General features: G+C 47.3%; 1 protein-coding gene across 5 annotated transcripts in view; it reads left to right on the top strand.

The window, feature by feature from the left end:
* The window catches only part of ZDHHC18 (zDHHC palmitoyltransferase 18), a 143,478-nt gene extending 120,451 nt beyond the window's left edge, over positions 1–23,027 (top strand). Inside the window, exons 9-12 of one of the 5 annotated variants that reach the window (XM_078682634.1) lie at positions 129–225; positions 12,290–12,352; positions 21,994–22,076; positions 22,214–23,027. In XM_078682634.1, the coding sequence (XP_078538760.1) occupies positions 129–170 (42 nt within the window). In that variant the 3' untranslated portion in view covers positions 171–225; positions 12,290–12,352; positions 21,994–22,076; positions 22,214–23,027. Of the gene's footprint in view, positions 1–128; positions 226–12,289; positions 12,353–21,993 lie in introns of all 5 variants that reach the window. The other 4 variants (XM_078682632.1, XM_078682631.1, XM_078682633.1 and 1 more) reach the window with 4 other exon arrangements.
* The last annotated feature ends 1,521 nt before the right edge of the window (positions 23,028–24,548 follow it).

Raw genomic sequence — 24,548 nt, 5'->3', positions numbered from 1 at the left:
GTATAGCGCCAGTAAGAGCATGCCTTTTGTGATGCACAGTAGTAGCATGCCTTCCCTTTACGATGCTGGCTCCGTCCTGCTCCAATGGGTGTCTGCAATGTAACATCTGAAATTTGGTGTTTTCACAGGGTGATGTCTGTCAGGACTTTGCCATTTCTTGCACAGCCTAACTACAGATCTCGCTACCTTGTGGATTTTGTTGTCTTATTGCCTGCGTTTTTGCTGGTAAGACGTTCTTTTGACTCCTCCCTTTCACAGCGTGACCATGCATCCATTCCCCCTTGTCTGCACATAGGTATAAACCCAGTTTCCCAGTTCATCCTACCTTCCCAATCCCATATTTGTGTTCAGTGTTTTTATAGAACTACCATACAACAAAGTCATCTGTACATCGCCCATCACTGTTCTCTGGCTTTCTGTGCTTGCCAATTGTGCAGAAGTTTTGAAGGTGCTGTTTGCATGTGAGTAAGCGGTGTCCATTCTTGCATTGCATGTCAAGACATGGCTGGCCATGGTAATATAACTTTAGAAATATCACTGTGAGCATCTCCCTATATCAAAACGGTGGTAAAACCATCTGGCACCAAGAAAGCGCCTTCTTAAGAGTGCTGTATAAATACACCTTTTATGTTATACGTTTTAGTGCAGAGAGTCATACTTTTGATATGTCTGTTAATCCAGTGAGGTGTCGTTTCATTGCATGTATAGCTGCACTTATTGGGCTCCAAAACCAGTGGGCATGCCAAGCTTTCAGATTCCTTGCATGGGGCCGAAATGGGCTCATCATTGTTTATCTAGTTACATACAATTTGGTTGCACAATGATAGCTTTGAGCACTTGTTCATCTCTTTCACCATAAAAAACCACAAAAAAGAAACTGTAAGACACCTTTAAAAACCTGTGGGAAATTACATCTGGCACTGCATGAAACATCAATTCACACTTCATGTTGACCAGTGAGAGAACCTCATTCCGCTTTTACCTGTAGCTGACCTTGCACATCATTTCTGGGTTTTGAAAGGTAGTTGTTGATGTCCTCTTTGTGGCAGTTAATTGATCGGCAATGCAAAAAAAAAATTCCCATGCCACTTTTTGATGTCTAGAATCGTTTGATATTTGGTATCCGTCTCTACGTGAGATGCAACACTAAATGGTTTGTTATCCAGCATAGAAACTTTTGAGTGTGGTCCAAATTAGATGGTGCTCCTAGATTGGAATACGGTTATCTGATAGCCATCTAGCCGCAGATTCCTTAACTTAGAATATCCCCAGGCGTAAGACTGGATCCATGAAACTTTCCGCAGCAGCACCTATGCGCGCCGGCGGGCGGCGCCGCCCTGACGTCGTACTCGGACGTAATGTCAGCGGAGCTATAAATGTCCCTCACCCTCCCGGCACGCTTAAGTCAGTTTTCTTCTTTTCCGTGTCCCAACGCGGGTCCAGGAAAACCAGCGGTTCCTTGGCCTGTTTTTCAGGCATTTTTGTGACGTCTTTGGCATCGATGAACAGTGTGCGTTGCCTTCGGGTTTGACGCCAGGGCGGAGGGACTGTGCAGCACGCTTCTTTGGTGTTTGCACATACTGGGAGTGCACCCTAATATGATTCGCTATCATAGGGTGTTTACGTTCTTTTCCTCCGCTTCTGCGGTACTGGTTCCACCCTCCCCTCTTCGGGTTGGGTAAGGATCACTCGTACTTCAGCCATGTCTGGTCATGTTCTTAAAGGTGGCATCTTCGCCATGTACGTCTATGCTGTACATGGCCTTGTGCACTCCATTCTGGGCACTTCCCCAATAGGAGCTTTTTCCTCTTTTCCTGCTGCTTCTGCACAGGTGTTTTCCACACTTCTACTTTGGCTTCCTGCTGTAACACTATCAAGGGTAGTGTTCTCTTCAGGATACTCGCTCTTTGAGTCCCTGGGCCATTAGCTTGGTCCTGCCTGTTTCCACTATCGTGTTTGGCTCAATCTCCTCATCTGTCAAGCGGGGGACCGTGGCTCCTCCCGGGCGGGTGGCTGATGTTGCTTACAGGTCCGGACTTTTGTCCTGTCCAATTCTGCTTCCGCATGACTATTTGTACTTTTCGTGTACCATAGTCTTGTGTTATGTTACGCAGCTTTTTACGTTCTCTTCTTAATCTATATCTGCTGTATGCTCTTCGCACAGCGAAATTGCGCAGACAACGTTCGCCCTGGTCTGCTCATTCTACGAGCTCTTGTGTGGGTGTCCAACTTGACATATAACCCCTTTTTACTGATAGCCTGCTTGCTAATTCTTCCTTCACGCCTGGGCTGCTCCCACTACCCTACAAGGTTTTTTCCTATGCTTCCTGTGGTTCTAGCGCCCACACAGTATGCTTAGGTGTGTTCCTGTCTTCCACATGCCTATCATTTTTACTGTAGGTCTGTTTTGGGTGCTTCTGCTTGTTGCAGTCAGCCCTCTCACATGTCTTGTGACAGGGCGTCTGTGTGCTGGAGTTTCTTGTGTTTCTGGTGCTACTGACACTTGCTGGCCATGGGTCAGCATCCTGCCACTGCTGTCCCACGTATTTTGCCTGGTGCGGGTTAGACAGTGTCCTTTTTCCACTGTTGTGCATACTGGACAGGTATGCGCTGGCCCTGTCATGCCAGTTTGTTATCTCTGGGTTTTACTTGCAGTCGACTCATCGGATCCTGCAGATCCATCAAAGCCTAGGCTCCGTTCCTCTTCTTGCAAAGCCATGAACTCTCACTTCCGCACCAACAGTTCTCGCTTATGCTTACTTTCTTTCAACCCGCATCTACATACGAGGTGTTCGTGCTGTTCTTTAACAGCTTGTGGTGCCTTGTCCTCCCACTGTTTCCTGCTCTTTTCAGGGCTTCGTGGTCTGGTGTGGCTGCGCTGGCTTGCGGTCCCCACCATGCTGACGGCTAAGTTCTCTTGGGAACTTGGTAGGGTTCTGTCGCAGACCCGCCACCTCTGTGGGTATGGCTTTGGTATCTATTCTAAGTTGAGGAATCTGCAGATAGAGGTCTCTATCAGATGGACGAGTTACTTACCTTCGGTAACGATGTATCTGGTAGAGAGACAGTCTAGCCGCAGATTCCTTAACGCCCGCCCATCCTCCCTGTTCTGCGAGGACCTTTTCAGATTGGGTTTTCTGCATGCATCTCTCTCCGGGTGAATGTGTATTTCTGCGGGGTGCAGTCTTTCACTTCACTTCACTCCTACACAGAATACTACATTCTGTTTTGCTTGCTCTGCTCTGCCCATTCTTGTGATTAGATGGTATGCCCATGTCTTGTGTCCCTTTTACAGCAATATGCACTGGGTTGTCCAGTGTGGGATCTGCTCACGGTTCTCCACCCCCGCTATCCCCTTCTCTATCGTCTTGGGGTCTCTTACCTCCCCTGCGGTCCATTGGCTTGTAGTCTCTTGAATCTGCCTCCAATTATAGGTTTCTTACTGGGGATATGACGTTACTTTCTGGTGCCGTCTTCTGGTGGATTTTCTTTGCTCATGTGTTCCTGACTTGTTGTCCTTCTTGGTTATATATTGTGGTTGCAGACTACTTTCGTCTGCCATGATGTTTTGCAGCGTGAATCTTTCTGGATTCACTATGCTGTGCATTATTCCGCAGTCTTGTGGTTGGGTCCCACTCTTGGACGCCATCTTCAGATTCTTTTTTTCCGCGGTCGGGTCTGGATCGTTCCCGTTTGGGCTCCAGACATTTTTGGAGAAAGAAGAAGGAAAATACAGAAATTGGAAAGAAAAATCATCTGAAGACTCCAGGAGACTTTATCGACCAAGAACCAGCAAAGGAGAATTCATCGAGATCTTTGACGAACGTCGACGAACACGCAACCAGGGAGGCCCTGAGCGCTCGATGATGGACAACACGCCATTCAAGTTCCACCACAAGTACGCGCGGAAGGACCAGCACCCGGTTTGCAACCTTTGCCTACCGGTAAATCACGGAAGCGAGGACTGCAACGCCTGCTCCGCCTTCACCCCGAAGACCCTTCGTGTGAGAGAGAGACAGAGGGTAGCGCACGCCACCCTGCAGGGGAAGGCCCGACTCAATCCCTCTACGAGCTGGGGATGTCCTCCGAGGAAGAGGACAACGCTGCTGCCGAAGACGACAGCTACACGGTCGTAGAGACCGATTACACCAAGACTTCTGATAAGGTAGGAGACTCTCCGGCCCCCAAGAACCCGAGAGACTCAAGAGTCTTGAAAAAACGAGGGCAAGGCCCCGAAAGCGCCGGCGCCAAGACACCTGGTGCCCGCGATTACTCACAGGCCCAGCAGACCCTCTGAGAAGGAGTCCCCGGCGCTGAGAGCTGTTGAACAGCAAAAGTCGTCGAAAATCGTCCCCGAAAAGGATCGATCGATGCCGAGGGAGAAGGACCCTAAAGCACCGACGCCGACCAGAGACCCGAAACCCGGTTCGGCGTCGAAGCCTCTGGCACCGAAAAGCACGGCGCTGAGCCAACCGCCGAAAAGAGAGGCCGAACCATCCGACGCGGAACACGCAGCCGAGATGGAGAAAAAGAGAAGGCGCCTCGAGGCCGAAATGGAAAACATCTTGCAGCGGAAGAAAGAATTCGACGCAAAGATGAAAACTTTCACGATTCCACACAAGACCAAGCCACCAGTGGTGGAGGTGGTCGAGGAAGAAGACGAGGTCGCCGAGGAACAAGACCAAGACGTCGAGGTGGTCGACGACCAGGAAGATGACGAGAGTCCCTACTATAGTTACAACTATGGGGAGGAAGAGGACAGCAGGACGGACGCCGAGTTGGCCCCCTCTGACTTACAGGAGGTGGATTACCTAGATGTCGACACAGACAGCCCAGAGGAGGCGGTCGACACATATCCCTCGAGGCCCTCGCCGCCAGACGACATCGGGGCCTACAACTCGGTGATAAAGTCTGCCGCAGCAGCTTTCAAACTCAAGCTCGACGAAGAGAAGCAGAAAGCAGACTGCCTTCTAGAGACATTGCTCCCCACACAAACAAGGAGCCAGTACCTACCAATGCTCGACAGCGTCTTGGCTCAGGGGAAGGAAGCATTCAGGGAAACCGCAGCATGCAAGGCTGTAACTCCCAGAACAGAGAAGAAATACAAGCATTCCTCAAAGGACCCACCCTACATTCAGGGCACTGTCTCCGCAGACTCCATAATCACGGCCACAGCAAGAAAGAGGGCTAACGTGCCCACTACTTCTGGACCACCACCGGATAAGGAGAGCAAGGGATGGATCTGGTGGGCAGAAGGATCGAACGGAATGCCGCGACCCAGTGGCGCATGGCTAATTCCAACGCCCTGATAAACAGGCACATGTACCAGATCATGGAGGAGCTGGGGCAGTTGGTGAAGGACCTGCCCCAGGATGCCAGGCAGAAGGCCGAAAAACTGGTTGAAGAAGGGAAGAACGCGGCAAATTCTTGCCTCAAGACGGCCCTGGATGGAGCAGACACCTCCAGCAGGCTCATGATGATGGGTGTCACTGAAAGAAGACACGCCTGGCTCAGGATTTCAGGTTTCAAACCCGAGGTGCAACACAGCATCCTGAACACACCGTTCAACGGCGATACGCTTTTCGGAACAACAGATGATGAGAAGCTGAGTCAACTAAAAAAGGATAACGAAACAGCAAGGTCCATGGGAGCATTGCAGTTCAGAGGCAACAATAGGGGCACCCCGTCACAGAGGCCTGGCGGGAGAGGTGGAAACCAGCCAGGTACATCACACCAGGCTTTCCAACAAACGCACCAGGCAGACTCGCAGGGTCAGCAGAAGCAGCCCTGGCAGTACCAACAAAGAGGCCAGTCCTTTCGAGGGAGAGGAAATGGACGTGGACAGAATAGAAGAGGGAGACAGCAGCCCGCCTCTAAGTGACTTTAAAAAACTCCGTGTGCCAGCCCACAGAAAAGATCCCAGGGGGCAGCACGTACAGAGGGGTCAAGACAAGCTAGACATCTACGACCACATAACACCAGTGGGAGGAAGATTAAGATTTTACCTCCAAGAATGGAGAGAAATCACATCAGACAAATGGATCCTCAACATCATCCAATTCGGATACTGCATAGAGTTGGAGGGGAGGCCAACAAGCAGAAAACCAAAAAGAAAACCACTAGCAAGCAAACAGCTATAGCGTCTTCAGGAAGAAGCTTAAGAACTCCTGCAGAAGCAGGCCATAGAACGGGTACCCTTCAAGGAAAGAAACAAAGGAATATACTCAACGTACTTACTGGTACCAAAAGTAGACGAGACAATGAGACCCATTCTGGACCTAAGGTTCCTGAACAAATTCATAAGAACGCAAAAATTCAAAATGACCTCCCTGCAAGAGGTGCTCCCGCAACTGCAGATCGGGGACTTCATGGTCACGATAGACCTCAAGGACGCCTACCTGCACATCCCAATGAACAGAAAGCACAAGCATATGCTCAGGTTCACCATCGGAGAAAGCCACTACCAGTTCACGACACTAGCCTTCGGGCTAAAATCGGCACCAAGGGTCTTCACAAAGTGCCTCGCAGCAGTCGCAGCGCACCTACGAAGGCAGGGAATACACGTATACCCCTACCTGGACGACTGGCTGGTGAAAGCAAACTCATACCAGAAATGCAAGCAGCACGCACATACAGTGACGAGCACGCTCATAAGCCTGGGGTTCTCCATCCATTGGAAGAAATCATCAATGGAGCCGGAACAAGTGAAGATCTTCCTGGGGGCACAGATCAACACCTTACAGGGCAAGGTGTTCCCCAGCGAGAAGAGGGCGAGGGCGCTGGTGAAGGAAACTCGCCTCTACCGGAAGGGACAAGCTCGGACAGTGAGGACTGCGAGCAAGATCATGGGGATGATGGCATCATGCATCCACCTGGTACCAAATGTATGTCTCCACATGAGACCCATTCAAGAATGGCTGCAGGAGCAATGGTCACAAGCTACAGGCAGTTGGGAGGATCTAGTGGTTGTAACGCACGCAGTGCAGAAGGAGATGACATGGTGGACCATGGAGAACATAACCAGGGGAAAGCCTCTAACGCCCCCAACGCCAACAGTGACCATCACCACAGACGCATCCCTGAAGGGATGGGGCGCTCACATGGAGGAGCTCAAGGTGAGGGGACTGTGGACGCCAGCAGATGCGACAAAGCACATCAATTACCTACAATTGAAGACAATCTTCCTTGCACTGAAAGCTTTCCAAACAAGACTGTACAAGCACAAGGTGTTGCTACAAACAGACAACACCACCGCGATGTTCTACATCAACAAGCAGGGTGGCACACAGTAAGCCCCGCTTTCAACGCTGGCGCAGGAGATATGGAGATGGGCCATCCCTCTCAAGATAGACCTGCTAGCCATACACCTACCAGGGAAGGACAACATACAGGCAGACAGGCTCAGCAGACAGACATCGGCATCCCACGAGTGGGAGCTCAATGCTCAAGAGACGAGGTGGCTGTTCGACAGATGGGGAACACCATCAGTGGACCTGTTTGCCACACGCCGGAATGCAAAATGCCAAAACTTTGCATCCAGACAGCCCGAGGAGGGGTCCCTGGGGAATGCCCTATGGATAGATTGGTCAAGGACATTTGCTTACGCTTTCCCCCCGATACCACTGATGCACAGAGTGCTGAGCAAGTGCCGAGCGAGCAACATGACCCTGATACTGGTCGCGCCACAGTGGGCCAGACAGACATGGTACTCGCAGATCATGGAGATGACACAGTGTGCACCCCACAGATTCGGCAAGAGGAAAGACCTACTCTCCATGCAGAACGGAGAGGTGCTACACCCAGAGCCAGAGAGCCTGAGCCTAGTAGCGTGGCTCCTGAGGACATAGAGTTCGCACATTTGAGACTGCCAGAAAGCACCCTGAGGGTCCTTCAGGAGGCACGAAGGCCCAGCACTCGGAAGTGCTATGTTGCAAAATGGAAAAGATTCACAATGTGGTGCAGAAAAGAAGGTCTTCACACTAAAATGAAGAAGGACTCCACAGTGCTAAAGTACCTGACGCACTTGCTGGAGAAGAACCGTAGCTCATCCTCGTTAAGAGTTCACTTGGCAGCGATAGTCGCCTACACAAGGGGAGAAACGTGCAGGAGTTTCTTCACATCACAGGTGGTGAAGAGATTCCTGGAAGGAGCGAAAAGGATCGCACCACCCAAGCGGGTGCCGCCACCTGCATGGAACTTGAACATAGTCCTCATAGAACTCATGAAAGAGCCCTTTGAACCACTTCACAAGGCCTCCCTAAAGATGCTAACTATGAAAACCGCTTTCCTGGTTGCAATAACGTCCTTACGCAGAGTAAGCGAGCTTCAGGCGCTGACGCTACAAGAACCCTACATACAAATACACAATGATAGGGTTGTGATGAGGACTGACCCACACTTCATGCCGAAGGTGGTGTCCAAATTCCACATGAACCAGTCTATACAGATTCCGAGTTTTTTCCAAAAACCAACCACTAGCGCAGAGCGAGCTCTGCACACCCTGGACGCCAGAAGGGCAGTCATGCACTACATTGAGAGGACGTAGGGACACAGGAAAACAAAACAGTTCTTTGTGTCATTCGCCAACAGTTTCATGGGCAAGGCAGTAACCAAAGAGACTATTGCACGATGGATCGCACAAACAATTCAACGCTGCCACAAACGTGCAGGACAAGAGCTAGCAGAGGGGACACGTGCCCACACCACTAGGAAGAAGGGTGCTACAATAGCCTTCCTGGCTAACACACCCATACAAGACATATGCCTGGCGGCAACATGGGCTTCGATGCACACGTTCACGAAGCACTACTGTGTGGATATACAGATGAACAAGGAAGCACAAGTCGGACAAAAGGTGCTCCAGCACATATTCAATAACCAACGCTCATCTTCCACCCAGCCGCCACAGAAATGAGAAACCGCTACAAAATCTATGCACAGCATAGTGAATCCAGAAAGATTCACGCTGCAAAACGAATAGTTGTCTTACCTGTCAGTGTAGTTTTGCAGCTTGAAGATCTTTCTGGATTCACTAGCGAACCCACCACCTCTGCCAGAAAGATGAGGCTGGAGAGAGAAGAGGTGGTTAAAAAAAAAAAAAAAGGACTTTTAAAAGTACAAAGCGGTAAAATATCACCTAAATAGAACATTGCCATTACTTCGGGAGCGAAAGAAACACGAAAAAAAGAACCCGAAGATGGGAGCTTCCGCAGGAAGCATGCCGACGTCACCGGAAATGCACCCAAGGAGGTGTGACGCCGACGCCCACCTGGGCTACAAAAAAAAAAAAAAAAGAAAAGACTACGAATCCGGACCCAATCACAAGACCGCGGAATAATGCACAGCATAGTGAATCCAGAAAGATCTTCAAGCTGCAAAACTACACCGACAGGTAAGAAAACTATTCGTTTTTCACATTGTCGTCTGCCTCCAGGGAGGGTTAGCCTTTGCTTTTGCGGGGTTGCTTCTCAGAGCGGTACTCTGCTCTTACCTTCGTTCATTTGCAGTACACAATGCCTAGAACTATCCTTTTTGGTGCTGTTTTCACCATTCATTTTCCCTTTTCATTCTTTACGCACACTGTTCCCATACTCTCAGTTTTTGGTGGTGACTCCGCGTTGTGGCGCGGAAATGTTTTTCTACCGAAAACTGACGGCAGCTCGCCGGGGGGGGGGCATATTTGGCTCTGCTGACGTCACAGAGGTGCTGCTGCAGAACGTTTTCCGGATCCAGTCTGACGCCGGGGATATTCTAAGCTAAGGAATCTGCTGCTAGACTGTGTCTCTACCAGATATATTATTACCGAAGGTAAGTAACTCATCCGTTTCAACTTAAAGGTGCGAAAGTGAGTGTAAAGCGGTGCCTGAAATAGGCTGATGCTAAATTCTAGAGTTAGAACAGACCTCTGTCATGTGAATTGTAAGAGGATGGAAATATGATCGGAAGGATGTCATTCCTTGTAGTATCCTTGTTAACACAGAGCAGTTGTGTGTGCCTAGTAATCCCATTGTGCACTGTAGGTGGATTGCCCTTCTGCACGCTTCGTACTCCGTTGGAGTCAGAGCCAAGATCTTCTAGATTCAACAAGCTTGGCTGTTCATCTCTTCTAATTTCCTTCCAAATTAATTCTGTTTTGAGTGTGAATGTTTTTTTTCTGTGTGCCGTTTCTGACTTGAAAAGTACAGCATGAAGGAATCTGACGACATGGGATGACCTTTGAGGCGGACCAGTGCCTGAGATGAACTGGCACAAGCCAATACCATGAGCATTTTCCTGCTGGATGCAAGTAACGTTCAGTAAACTGCCTTTTACCCATACAATCAAAATTGCCAAAGACCTCCGGAGGAAAGCGGAACTTGTTTGACTTAAGTGGGTTGGCCACCTGCTTTTGCTTGCTTCAGAAAAGGTGTTGTGATCGTTTAACAGGATTTGGGGGGGAAAAATACTACTTTATGACCCTTCAATTCATTGAGTGGTCCAGGCAATGTAGTTACTCTGCATCATACTATTCTCAACATGGTCATAAATGTGTAATAGTCCCATCTGCATGCAGAAACCTCTGGACACCCCAAAAAATAAAATATCCATACACCTACATACACACACATCTATATCTCCATATAATAATGTTGGAGGTAGACACAGCAGGGTTGAACAGTTCATTGGCACCTCAGTGTTTGACAGACCAGCTTTAACTGCATTTTGCCATATAAAACTATAGTATTTTAATTAAAATATGAACCACAATGCAGCATTTAGTGTAGAAATGAGTATGTATATATGTGTGTGTGTATATATGTGTGTGTATATATGTGTGTGTGTATATATGTGTGTGTGTATATATATGTGTGTGTATATATATATATATATATGTGTGTGTGTGTATATATATATATATATATATATATATATGTGTGTGTGTGTGTGTGTGTATATATATATTATATATATATATATGTGTGTGTATGTATGTATGTATGTGTGCGTGTATATATATAATATGAATCCGGGTCTGGTGGCTCAATGGACTAATGCGTCTACTGCAGGGGCCTGTGTTCGACCTTATGGTCACAGGTTTAAATCCCGGTGGGTCCACTCAGCCTTTCATCCATCTTAGGTCGATTAAAATAAGTACTATTGAGTTGGGTAACAAACATCTGTTATTCAGCGCCAAGATACCCACAGTGGTGAACGTGCGCTTTACTATGCCCTGTCCTATGTATATAATCCCCTGTAAATTCTGCCCGTGCCAGTGGCACATTGTAAAGTGTGTGTTTATTATCTAATATGTTTGGTATAATACAAAGGCTATTTTTATATATAACCTTGTGTGGAGTTTCCTTTGTGGTGGGCCTTGGGTGTTGCTGGGTGCGCGCACAAACGCTTTACACATTGCCTCCGAGATAAGCCTGACTGCTCGTGCCAAGCTACCAAGGGGGTGAGCAGGGGTTATCTTGGCGGGTGACTTCCTTGCCCTGACTAGAGCGATGGTTTCTGCCTGGCTTTGGCGCAAGCCTTAGCCAACCAGAAATCCCATTTCTAACAGGCGTGCAGCAGAGCAGTGTGTGGCGTGCAGCAGTGTGTGGCGTCCGGCAGTGTGTGACATCCGGCAGTGTGAGGCGTGAGGCGTGCGGCGGTGTGAGGCGTGCGGCGGTGTGAGGCGTGCGGCGGTGTGAGGCGTGCGGCGGTGTGAGGCGTGCGGCAGTGTGAGGCGTGAGGCGTGCGGCAGTGTGAGGTGTGAGGCGTGAGGCGTGCGGCAGTGTGAGGCGTGCGGCAGTGTGAGGCGTGAGGCGTGCGGCAGTGTGAGGCGTGCGGCAGTGTGAGGTGTGAGGCGTGCGGCAGTGTGAGGTGTGAAGCGTGCGGCAGTGTGAGGTGTGAGGCGTGAGGCGTGCGGCAGTGTGAGGTGTGAAGCGTGCGGCAGTGTGAGGCGGTGTGAGGCGTGCGGCAGTGTGAGGTGTGCAACCAAAAGAGCGAGAAGTGGAAATGGCACCACATGAGAGGAAGCGTCCTGGGGCAGTTGCGGTCAGTGCTGGTGGAGACAAGTTGTGAGACTAAGTAGAAACATGAATCTCCGACAACATAGCCTTTTAGGGGTTCTCAACAAAGGTCTCTGATCGCAGTTGTGATTTACCCGTAAGCAAAGACAATCCTTTGAGTTATTTTCTTAATGTGGGTCTTCAAGACCAAGCAGTCCTCTTTGAATATAGGTATTTAAACTCTTTGTCGCACATACGGCCTTGAGTTGGGAGATCAACAGCTGAACTATACATTTTCTGTTTTGCTGTAATAGTGTTATATCTAGGGAGACGGACGGACGTGAAAGCGAAAGTGATCGCCGGGGTGGTGAGAGCAGGTGAGTGGTGTATGTATGTGCGTAAGCGAGGCGCTTGGGAGAGCGAGGCTGACCAGTAGGGAGGGGGAAAAGGGAGGGGTTACGGCAAGCAGAGGAGCCTGATTACGGCCATAGCTTGAAGTCTGATGGGTGAGGGAAGACGGAGGAGTGGCAGCCTTTGAAGTCTGATGCGAGGCACAGACAAATAGGGCAGTGGGACAGAGCCTGTCGGGGAAAGCAATCCGACGTGAACTCGAGTAACCATATGGAGGGGGTGTGCTGGTGAGTTTAATGCCCGTGGCAACAGAGGGAGAGCGCGGCGCGCGTGCACGAAGTGTCTGGGAGCAAATGGAAGCTCTTAAAAAAATGCGCGTGGTTGTGGCAGCTGTTGACAATGCGCGTGATTGTGTCCACATGAGCTGTACGTGATCCGCAGTTGGTAGAGATTTTGAACTGCCTGCTATATACTCGCCTATCTATCCCTGCAGGATAGAATAGTCGAGACCTAAAAAGGGCCTGTCAAAGATGTATGGACGTGCCTCCGAATGGTTAATCACTGAGGTATTTACCTCCAGCATTGGAAGATTATATATATATATATATACTATGTGGTATCAGCAGTCCCCAAACCACGCAGAGGGGGGAACAGAGAAGCATTGCTTAGGAGATTGGAGACGAAATTCATCCTTAACTTCGATAGCAAATGCCCAAATGGTCTGAATAACACCGAAGACATGTACACATGCCTATAATTATGTATTCTGATGGCTGCCCTAAATGAGATAATACACACTGTACAACATTTGAGTTTGTTTTTTGCTTAATCGTGATATTATTATCCGATTTTTTGATTGTGTTTGGATTGTCTAATTCGTGGTCAATACAGAGACGCTGAAGGTCCTTAGACATACGAATTATGACGATTGTTTAGTGTTCACCTCACTTTTTTACACTATGGTAGAGACATTGCATTATGTCTTATCTCAGTTGAGGTCAGGTTGAAAGATGCATCTTTATCTTTCCACCATTTTTAACATGTTCTGCACGTAACACATCATTTGCACAGGGTATATATATTTTTGTAGGAAAATTTGGGAAGCAGTTTTACCATGCACTTATCCTTTTGTATATCCCCCTTTTTTAACTGAAGTCACAAATCAGTTTATAGCTATTTGCATTCATGCAGCTATTATGAATTTTTGCACTTTTCTAAGTGTATGTGGATTTATCCAGGAATATTGGACAAAATGCCGAAAATGAAATTTGCGCTTTGAAATTAATTAAATTGTAATTTCATAAAAAGCTTTCATGACGCTATAATACAGTAAGAGAAATTTCCCATGTATATAACGATGTATTTGGAAACAGTATTAAGGTCGTGCAAAAATAATTTATGGCTTGTTGGGTTAGCTAAATTACATTGATTTAGTACAAATCATGTAGTCTATTTGCTATGTCCATCGTTTACTTTCCTGAACACGTGACCTTGGTGGGAAGGGCATATTATTTAAAAACGGCTTTAACCTCATACAGCCTTTATGTGAACAAGGGCGCCTGAGCCCGAAACGCGTCATCTGTTGACTGCTGCTAGGTTGAAATAAAACATCTTGCCTGAGAACAGAAGCGGTTCGTGTCTCTTTCTTCGCCGCCGAGGCTTTGGTGGAGGTGGAAGGAGAAACCAGTTTGTGATATATATATATATATATATATATATATATATATATATATATATATATATATATATATTCATGAATCTCCGACAACATAGCCTTTATGGGGTTCTCAACAAAGGTCTCTGATCGCAGTTGTGATTTACCCATAAGCAAAGACAATCCTTTTAGAGTTATTTTCTGAACGTGGGTCTTCAAGACCAAGCACTCCTCTTGGAATATAGGTATTTAAACTCTTTGATGTCGCACATACGTCCTTGAGTTGGGAGATCAACAGCTGAACTATACATTTTCTGTTTTGCTGTAATAGTGTTTTATATATATATATATATATATATATATACATATATATTTATTTATATATATATATATATATATATATATATATATATATATATATATATATATATGCTCCTCTATTCCCGTACACATGTGGGACTATTTTACATTTAACTTCAGTGAAAATACCTATGATGCTGAGCCAGGAATGCAAGGAAGTAACATTCTCCAGTATTAGGGGTGTCTTTCATAGATTCACATGCCTGAATCATTCCCCGTCGTCGGAGTAGGAGTCTCACGGTATATAAAAAAGCAATAAAATGCCATAAAATATATAGCAAATATCAGAAATACCAAACCAGGAAGTAAGTAGCCCCAGCTACAGCAGAAAAAACGTCCATACTCGTGACCATCCTAGTCATTATGTGTTAGTCCAAATTGCAGCCAATCAGGCGACAGCACCCACCAGAATGTTCTCCCCAGAGGCTCAGGCTCTCAGATTTTCTACCGCACGTTGTGTGAAGGGAGTCTCCCTGAGCTCTGCTCAGTTTTTTCTTCTACATCAGTAATTTCTTCAAATTTCACAAATGTCTTCATCTAAATCCCTGTTCAGGACCTGTGATTCTTGTGGGAAGCCAAGACTTTTCAAGGAGGACCCCCACAAGAAATGTTTGTATTGTCTTTATCCTTACCATGAGGTGAAGGAGTGCAAGATCTGCCGGACCTTCCCCTCCAAGACCATCAAGGATAGAGAAGGACGACTTCTATTGTGGCTCAATAGACTCAAGAACAAGGATGACCCTGTCTCTGAGGTAGGAAGCTGTGCCTCTGGCTCTTCATTTCTTTCAACCAAGAGGAAGGCTGAAACTGAAGTTTCTTCTCTAAGGGCGAAGGTGGTTAAGAAGTCTAAACCCTCTCAGGATGCTCCTGGGCCTAGTACTTCCAGTAAAGTTATCCCAATTGCCAAAGGGGATATTACGCCCTCTAAGAAGTCTGGGACTAAGACAGTTCCCAAGATATCTTCAAAATCTGCGCCTCCTCAGTTGCCACCATTGACAATTTCAACGTCAAAGAAGGACTGTGTTTCCTCTCATGTGGCCACATCTACCACCTGCACTATGACTTTCTCCTCACCTAAGCCTTCCCTTGTCATGTCTTCGGCTTCTTCGCCTACACTGGTCCATGTCCAGATCAGGCCTATCTCGTTGTCGACAGTTGTCCCGTCGACGACGGCCAAGGTACCGTCGACGAGTTTCTCCTCTTCATCTATATTGTCGAAGGTTGGGTCCCCGTCGACGATGAAATTGGTACAGTCGACGAAGCCCTCTAAGTCGACGGCCCTCCCGTCTACGGCAAAATCCTCGTCGACGAAGAAGTCCACGTCGACGAAGCCACCGTCGACGACCTCGACGATGTCCCCGTCGACGACGCCACCGTCGACGACCGCGACGGCGAAGCCACCGTCGACGACCTCGACGACTAAGCCATCGTCGACGACCTCGTCGACTAAGAGATCCTCGTCGACGACGAAGCCCACGTCGACGAAGTTACCGTCGACGACCCAGTCGACGACCCCGTCGACGACGATACCTGTCTACAGTATGCGGACGTCCCGTCGACGCCGCCTCTATCAAGCTGCACTACTTTGCAGGTTTGGTCAGCGCAGACAGCAGGGATTCCATTACCATCGCCTGCAACTACGGCTACATTGTTAAAGAAGAGAGCTACTGCGGAATCTATCTCTTCTACGCTTGTAGTGCCAGACAAACTTTTGGATTCCGATGAGGAATGATCCTATGAGGACGAAAATTTTGGGGCAGCTAGAAGTCCATCTGACCTCCATATTAAAGTTCAGGAAGAGGTTGAGGAAGACATGGAGGACATTCAGCCTGATCCACGTGCTGACAGACCTACTCCGGATATGCAGTTGCCTGAAGATCTATTTCGCAATCTGCAGTACATGCTCAGTGACTATTACAGACGTTTTCCACCTTCAGAGTCTGGTGAATCTGTAATGTCTACACCATTGCCGCAGGGAAGGACTCCCCTTTCTACGCGGACACAACCAGTGACTACTGCGACGTTGGAGGAAAGTCGCCCAACGTTAGCTGCGTCGGCAGTTTCATCTCCTCAACCCAGAGAAGAGGAGTTCTCGGAGCATGACGAACAGGAAGAAGGAGAGCTGGATGACGTGTCTGAATCGTCGGAGTATGAGGATTATAATGCAAACACACCCTCTCCGGCAGAGCCTACTACATCTGAGTCACCACCTGTGGACGTTGCCTCATTCCACAAGATCATGGATAGAGCAACTAGGAGGTTTATGATCACCATGGAATCAAAACAAGAGGAATGCTTCTTGTATGATTTCAAATCTACACCACAAAAGCAGAGTTGGACCATTCCAATTATAGATTTCATCTGGAAGGAGGGACTAAAGATCATGGCCAAGCCAAATTCCTTACCAGCAGTGCTCCCAAGAGTAGATAAGAAGTATAGGGCGCCTACATCTTCTCCAGCATGCCTTGTCGGACAAGCTAAAGCCGACTCTGTAGTGGCACAGGCAGCGCAGAAGAGATCTTCCAATCCTACGTCTCATGTCTCTGTTCCTCCAGACAAGGATGGGAGGCGTCTAGATTCCATCGGAAAGAAGGTTTCTACCATTGCAGCTACGACCATCAGAGCCGCAAACTCCCTAGCCATCTTAGGGAGATACGATAGACAGATGTGGTCGGACATCTCACCGTACATGGACAAGCTTTCCGAGCCTGATCGCACTGAGGCAAAGAAAATCCTTCAAGAAGGAGAGTGTCTCTCCTCGGAAATGATTGGCGCGGCGGTGGACGTTGCTGCCACTGGCTTTCGACAGCTAGCGGGTGCAGCTGTTCTCAGGAGGCAAGGATGGTTGAGAGCAACCTCCTTCAGGCAGGAGGTTCAAAACAGGATTATTGACATGGCATTTGATGGGGAGTCCTTATTCGGAAAACATGTTGATGAGGCTCTGGAGGCCATAAAGAAGGACACTGAAACAGCACGTTCGCTGGGTACTCTGCAATACCGGAAATCTTCCTTTCGTGGAGCAAAAGGAAGAGGGAATTTCAATACTAGAGGAGGTTACAACCAACAATGCTCTTATTCTTCCACCCAGGGAAACCAAAGATTTCAGCCTTACCGACAGCAAACCTATGGGCAAAAGAGAGGGAATTTCTCTCAACCTTGAGGAAAATCTAATTATCGATGAAGAGACAATAAGAAATGAGGTACGCATCCTGCCACCACTTTGTGCCAACCCGAACCAAATTGGAGGACAAATATCCCAAAACTACTTAAATTGGTCCAAAATTACTACAGACAAATGGGTCCTGGATGTAGTAGCCAGAGGTCACATTCTGGAATTCGTGAAAACTCCCCCAAATTGCCCCCCAAAAGGACCCAATCCAGCGCACCTCAAGGAGCTATTCATCCAGATCAACACCATGATCCGGAAGGGAGCAATCGAAAGAGTGCCTCACCATCAGAAAGGAAGAGGCTTCTACTCAATGTTTTTCCTTGTTCGCAAGAAGTCAGGAGAATGTCGCCCCATCCTCGACCTGCGAGCCTTGAACAAGTTCCTGAAGAAACTTACATTCAGGATGTTAACACTTCAAGAAATCCTCCAATTTCTTTCGGCGGGAGAGTTTTTGGCAACACTCGACCTTCAGGATGCATACTTCCACATACCGATTTTCCCACGGCATCGGAAGTTTCTCAGGTTCAGAGTGGCTGGCAGGGACTTCCAGTTCAAGGTCCTTCCATTTGGACTGCGTTCAGCCCCCAGAGTGTTTACGAAGATGCTGGCCCCAGTAGCGGCCCATCTTCGGTTGCAATCGATACAAATATATCCATACCTGGACGATTGCCTTATCAAGGCCAGTTCTTTCGACATGGCACAAGATCACGTTCAAGGAACTCTGTCGTTGATGCAGAACCTAGGTTTTTCAATAAACTTCGAAAAGTCTCATCTCACGCCAACAGCAAGAAAGGATTTCTTGGGAGCGACACTGGACACCAAGCTCGCCCAAGTATTCATCTCAGAGGAAAGACAGGACAAGATTCAACGACTTGCGGCGGCATTGTCACTAAAAAAGTGCGTTTCAGTACGCATGTTCAAGTCCTTCCTCGGGATGCTTTCTTCCTGCATTCTGCTCACCCCCAACTGTCGTCTTCGGATGAGGCCCTTACAAGAGGAGCTCAGTCGCCAATGGATCCAAGTATCAGGATCTTTCGAGGACATCATCCAGATTACACCGCGGATGCGACGAGCGATAACATGGTGGACCCACCGATCCAACTTACAAGTGGGATGCTCCTTTCTAGCGGAAGCTCCCAGGTTCACGGTGACGACCGATGCATCAATGACAGGCTGGGGTGCTCACCTCCAAGGCATGACGGTCAGCGGAAAGTGGAACCAGATCCAAATGAGATGGCACATAAACCGGCTAGAGTTATACGCCATATTTTTAGCCCTGAAGTCCTTTCAAGCGACTCTACAAGGTGCCACAGTCTTGATACGGACAGACAACACCACCTGCATGCATTATCTGAACAAGCAGGGCGGCACAAGATCAGCCCGATTGTCGCAACAAGCACAAGAGATATGGAGTTGGGCCTTGACTCACAATATCCATCTGTCAGCGGTCCACGTCCCGGGAGTGGCGAATGTATTGGCGGACTCTCTCAGCAGGTCCGGGGGCTGCACTCACGTGTGGGAACTACATCTACCATCTCTACATCGCATCTTTCAGATGTGGGGGCATCCCGACTTGGACTTGTTTGCAACATTCCAGAACCGGAAATGCCCATACTTTGCAAGCTGGGTTCCCCACAAGGACTCGTGTGGAGATGCCCTTTCGCTGAACTGGAATCAAATATTCGCGTACGCCTTTCCACCGATACCTCTGATCCCGAAAGTCATCAGGAAAATGAAGAAGCAGCCATGCCGGTTAATCCTGATTGCTCCCCGATGGCCCAGACAATACTGGTTCACCGAACTGCTCCTTCTCTCGGAATGCAACCCTATTCCACTGCCACGCATTCCGCACCTTCTATCCACCCAGCAAGGCAGGGTATACCATCCGGACCCGAACTCGCTGAAATTGTCAGCTTGGCTCCTCAGCACATGGAATTTGCACACCTAAACATTCCACAAGATTGTCAGGAGGTGCTGGCAAAAGCCAGGGCTCCATCCACGATCAAAACCTACAAACTCAAGTGGAAACGTTTCTGTACGTGGTGCCAAGCTAATGGCTTACATCCCATTAAAGCAACACCGGAGCAAATCCTTCCTTTCTTTCTGCATCTGGCCAGATTGGGTTTGGCGCACTCTACTCTAAAAGTCTTCCTAGCAGCCATCTCTAGATTTCGCCAAGATGGATCAAACTCTCTATTCTCTGTAAGGATCATACAACAATTTTTCAAGGGATTATTTCGCATGTTTCCGCCAGTTTGGAAACCTCCTCCGGCATGGCATCTGAATATCGTACTGTCTCAGCTCATGCGTCACCCTTTTGAACCAATCCATAAGGTGGACCTGAAATTTCTGACATGGAAAGTATCGTTGCTACTAGCTTTAACATCTGCTAGGAGGGTCAGCGATATTCAGGCGTTTACATCTAAAGCACCTTTCATTCACTTCACCACAGACTCAGTGGTATTGCGTACTAATCCAACGTACATGCCTAAAGTGCCTCTGGACTTTCATCTGAATGAGCCAGTTATCCTTAAAACATTCTTTCCAGACCCACAGTCTACGGCTGAAAGAGCACTGCATTCTTTAGACATTAGAAGATGTCTTAAATTTTATCTCTCCAGAACTTCTGCCATCCGCAAAACAGACCAAGTGTTTGTGGCTTACGGGCGACAACGCCGGGGTTGTGCAGTTTCAAAACAGACCATTGCTAGATGGGTTTCCTCTACAATTGGACTTTGTCATCAACAGGCCGGTAGGCCCTTACAGTCCTTGCCAAGAGCACATTCTACAAGGGCGGTTAGCTCTTCCACTGCCCTTTTTGCGGGTGTGCCACTTCGACAGATCTGCAGAGCTGCTACGTGGTCTAGCAGGCACACCTTTACTAGACACTACTGTCTAGATTCAGCAGATGACGCAGATGCTTCGGTTGGAAGAGCAGTGCTTCGCAATCTTTTCAAATAAGGTGAGCCTCTGTTTCCACCTCCTCATTTATGCTCTTTAGACGTTTGATCACACCTTGATGATTATTGTTATGCATGTCTACTGTATATATTTTTATATATATATGTATATGATACTCTGACGTCTACGAGCGTTATACTGTGAGTACTGCTTACTATTCTGATTCAGGCATGTGAATCTATGAAAGACACCCCTAATACTGGAGAAGAACATTAGTTACTTACCTGTAAACAGGTGGTTCTCCAGTATTGGTGTCTTTCATAGATTCACATGCAACCCGCCTGCCTTCCCCCAGAGACTCACTCGGATAGCATGGGGTTTCACTCCTGTGCGAGAAAATCTGAGAGCCTGAGCCTCTGGGGAGAACATTCTGGTGGGTGCTGTTGCCTGATTGGCTGCAATTTGGACTAACACATAATGACTAGGATGGTCACGAGTATGGAAGTTTTTTCTGCTGTAGCTGGGGCTACTTACTTCCTGGTTTGGTATTTCTGATATTTGCTATATATTTTATGGCATTTTATTGCTTTTTTATATACCGTGAGACTCCTACTCCGACGACGGGGAATGATTCAGGCATGTGAATCTATGAAAGACACCAATACTGGAGAACCACCTGTTTACAGGTAAGTAACTATTGTTCTTGTCTTCTAAGCCACTCTCCACACTGGGTGGTTTCTTTAGACTTGGCCACAAACAAGATGCAGGCAGAGTTTATACAATGAGTTGGTAATCTGTTCTTTAGATCTGCTGCAATGAGCATGATGTCTCAAGTGGTCCCTAAACTTCTCGCAGGTTATCTATAGATGTTGGAATAGAGCAAGCGCCAAGGCTATCTGGTCTATCACTTAAATCTACTAGTTGTTTAGCAGCAGCACGCATAAAGGTTGCACATTGCCCCCATTTTCTTCTATTATCGCTCTCCAGACTACAAAGCATTCTCACAAAAAGTTTGCCCTCTCAGGATGAGCTAACGCCCAAAAGTATTGCTTTCTATAACTTAACCCCTTCCATGCGGCCGCGATTCCCCTGCTGTGCTGTAAACACACGAACAGGGCGGGCCGTGACGAACCCCAGCCGTCATCAGCACACGAGCACCGTAGTGCATGACGGCTGGGGTTCGTCATCAGCATGCAAGGGGTTAAAAACTCCCTTGGTTAACTAGGATGATGCATGGTTTGCCCATAACTCCTTAGACAAGGTTCCGGTTTACATTCTCTTTAGGACAATCCTTGAGGGTTTTTGGGCACCAGCTTAGGTAATGCTGTAACCTGGATAAAGCCTGCTCTATAGTCCTTGCATTCTCTTAGATCTGAGAGTGAAGCAGCAGATATTTGCTGCACACTATCTCATAGGTTCCTATTAGTTGTAATCTCCTTGCTATTTCCTGAATGGTCATGGGAAGGTGAGGCTGCAGCTGGCTATGATGTTTGGCATCCGTTTTACTCCACAGACTCAGTTTTGATGTGGCCACACTCTCATGCTAACCCTTTCTGTTTTCCTTCAATTGCCCTGCGGGATAGGTCGTTTTCAGGGTAATAATTTCAAGTGGAGGACTGCTGGATGCCGTTTTGCGCGAACTGTGGAGGGCATGGAGAAGGAGGAGGTAGTATTTCATCTGTCCATATTTTAACTGGATGTATTCTAAAATCAACCAAATTACCCTCTACGTTTAGATGCAATTTTATCTATAATACTGCCAATATCATATTGTATTAAAATTATTCTTTGTTTCTTTTGTAGTTTGTTTTCTGGAAATTGCCCTGATTTGTTCCGTCTCAAGAGGCGACCCTCAGCGGAGGCTTGAAAATGCAGCCGTCACTTGTGCCTCGAACTCTGAATCTCTTCCACTGCTGTATGTTCCCTTAATAAGTGGAAATTTGCCATAGCCAAGGATAGCCTTTCTAACTTGCTGAACATTCTTCCATGGATCAAGCTGCTATCACAAAGTCACATGATCCTTGTGCTGTAATAAAGGGGCTAGTGTCATGTCCAAGACTACTTTAGCGAAGCAGACTGGCACAAAGTTTCAGCTGTGTTTTAAAGATTAAGGGTGCCACTTTGACCGCCATAAATTCATTGGCATTGCGGATATTTTTTGAACTGCTGTTTCATAAAGACTTCACTTGAACTACAACAAATTGTCGATTGTCTAGAGCTGGAGTTCCCGGCAGAACACATTTCAACAGGTGTCTGGATCACTGAGATAATTGCACTCTGAGACTTCTTCTGTAATCTGACCAACTCAGCATCTACTCTCCTTAATCCGAAGAACTAAAAAAAATATTACAGAGAAGTGCTGACATAGTGCTTTAAGGGTTTTGGGTTCTTAAGACGTTTACTTCCTACTAATGTATTTGTTGGAATTAGGAAATGAAAGGCCAATTTAAACATATTTCCTTCTTTGTGAAATACCGTCTACGTACCACAGCCTCTATGCACTGAAACATTTTTTTATATGAACGACTAAGAAATGCAACATTATGTGATTTGTCTGATAGTGCACTTTTCTCTGAGCACTAGCCATAGAATAATAAAAAAATAAACAATTAGAAAAGCACAGCATTGCGATTTTCGTGTGTTGGTTGTGGGACTCCTTTACAGTTATTTTTCATTGCACAAGCCGGTCAGTGGGATCATTTTTACACTGAGTAGGTGAGTTGTTCCTTGGGCAGGTGTATATGGACTGCAGTAAACTCAATTTACTGTCAAATTTCCTACTTTTTTTTTGACCGAGTTTGGTGTCCTCGACTTTAATATCAGGTAGAGCATAGGTGCTATTTTACTGTCCTTTTGGCACTCTGACAGCACTTCAATCCACTCCATACTTTGTCATTTTCAACAGTAAATTCTTCTTAAGTATTTGATCTTTCATAGATTCACATGCTTGAATTGTTCCCAGTCATTGAGGTGGGAGTCCCGTGGTACAATAGAAAACGCAGTACAGGTTATACATAGCCCAGAAGGGCTAGAAAACATTCAGTACAGTAACTTAAACACATCATCACATAAGAACCAAACTCCAGCCAATCAGGCGACAGCACCGAGTAGAACACTTCCCACAGAGGAGAGAGAGACACACACGCACGCACACACACTCACTCACACTCACACTCTCTTTCCCTGGATGGAAGATGGTGGTACAAGCAGTTCTAATGGCTTGCTCGTCTGACCGCCAACTAGACATTAAATGAGGCTCAGAACTTGAAGCGATCGAGCTGAGGCTCTACAGTGCTTACAGCCAATGAGGGTAGCTTTAACAATTCCTATGATGGGGAGACTGAACCCTATGCCTGGGGATACCGGATCCCACTCCTAGGAAAAGCATTTCATTTTTTCATTGGTGAAAGAAAGCCTGGGTTTAACTGTGCTGCTATCCGCTGTAGCACTTGGATTGGTGAAGACATGGCAGTTTGTCCTGCTTTTCCGCATAATAATGCATGCTGGTCCATGAGAGCCACAGAGTTGCTGCAAGGTTAGCGTGCAAACTCTGCTCTGCATGTGTGGTAAGAGGCAGGGAAACCAAGGGAGGCTCATCCCTGCCCCTTAAATACTTAACATTTTTTTTAGCCCTGCTGTCCGTTTCCTGTCTATTTGATCCTCTGTCCTGACTCTGCTCTTAATAGAACAATTCTTTCTGCCCTCACCTTTGTGTGTCTTCTTGTCCTGTGTGTAGGCACATTAATGTCTATATAGTCACGGATGGCACTCAGATCGCTAACCAAGTGCAGTAATAGCCGCTGTATAAGTCACACACAGTGCCCATTTTGCTGATAGTCCTGGCGGGGCTTAATCTGCTTTATTCAGAATGCTTGTTGTCAATTAAACTATCCTCTGAAGATGCACATGTGTGCAAGTTCAGGGCTGTATCCCTGCATGCACAATGTCATTCCTTAAGGGCAGAGTCCGATGCACACTGTGGCACTGGATTCAAGCTAGCCTGCTGATGAGGGGAGATACCCAGAAACTGCTTACAAGATGTTTGTTTCTGGTCCAGGGAGAACTTGGCTTGGCAGTTCCCACGAGGAGTAAGGTCAAGACTGGTTTGCATATGGGTGGGTCTAAACTCGGGTGGCAT

Source organism: Lissotriton helveticus, chromosome 3_1 (genome assembly GCF_964261635.1).
Source record: "Lissotriton helveticus chromosome 3_1, aLisHel1.1, whole genome shotgun sequence".
Lineage (NCBI taxonomy): Eukaryota > Metazoa > Chordata > Amphibia > Caudata > Salamandridae > Lissotriton > Lissotriton helveticus.
The sequence above is the reverse complement of the archived record's forward strand: the minus strand, read 5'-3'. Positions and strand labels throughout refer to the sequence as shown.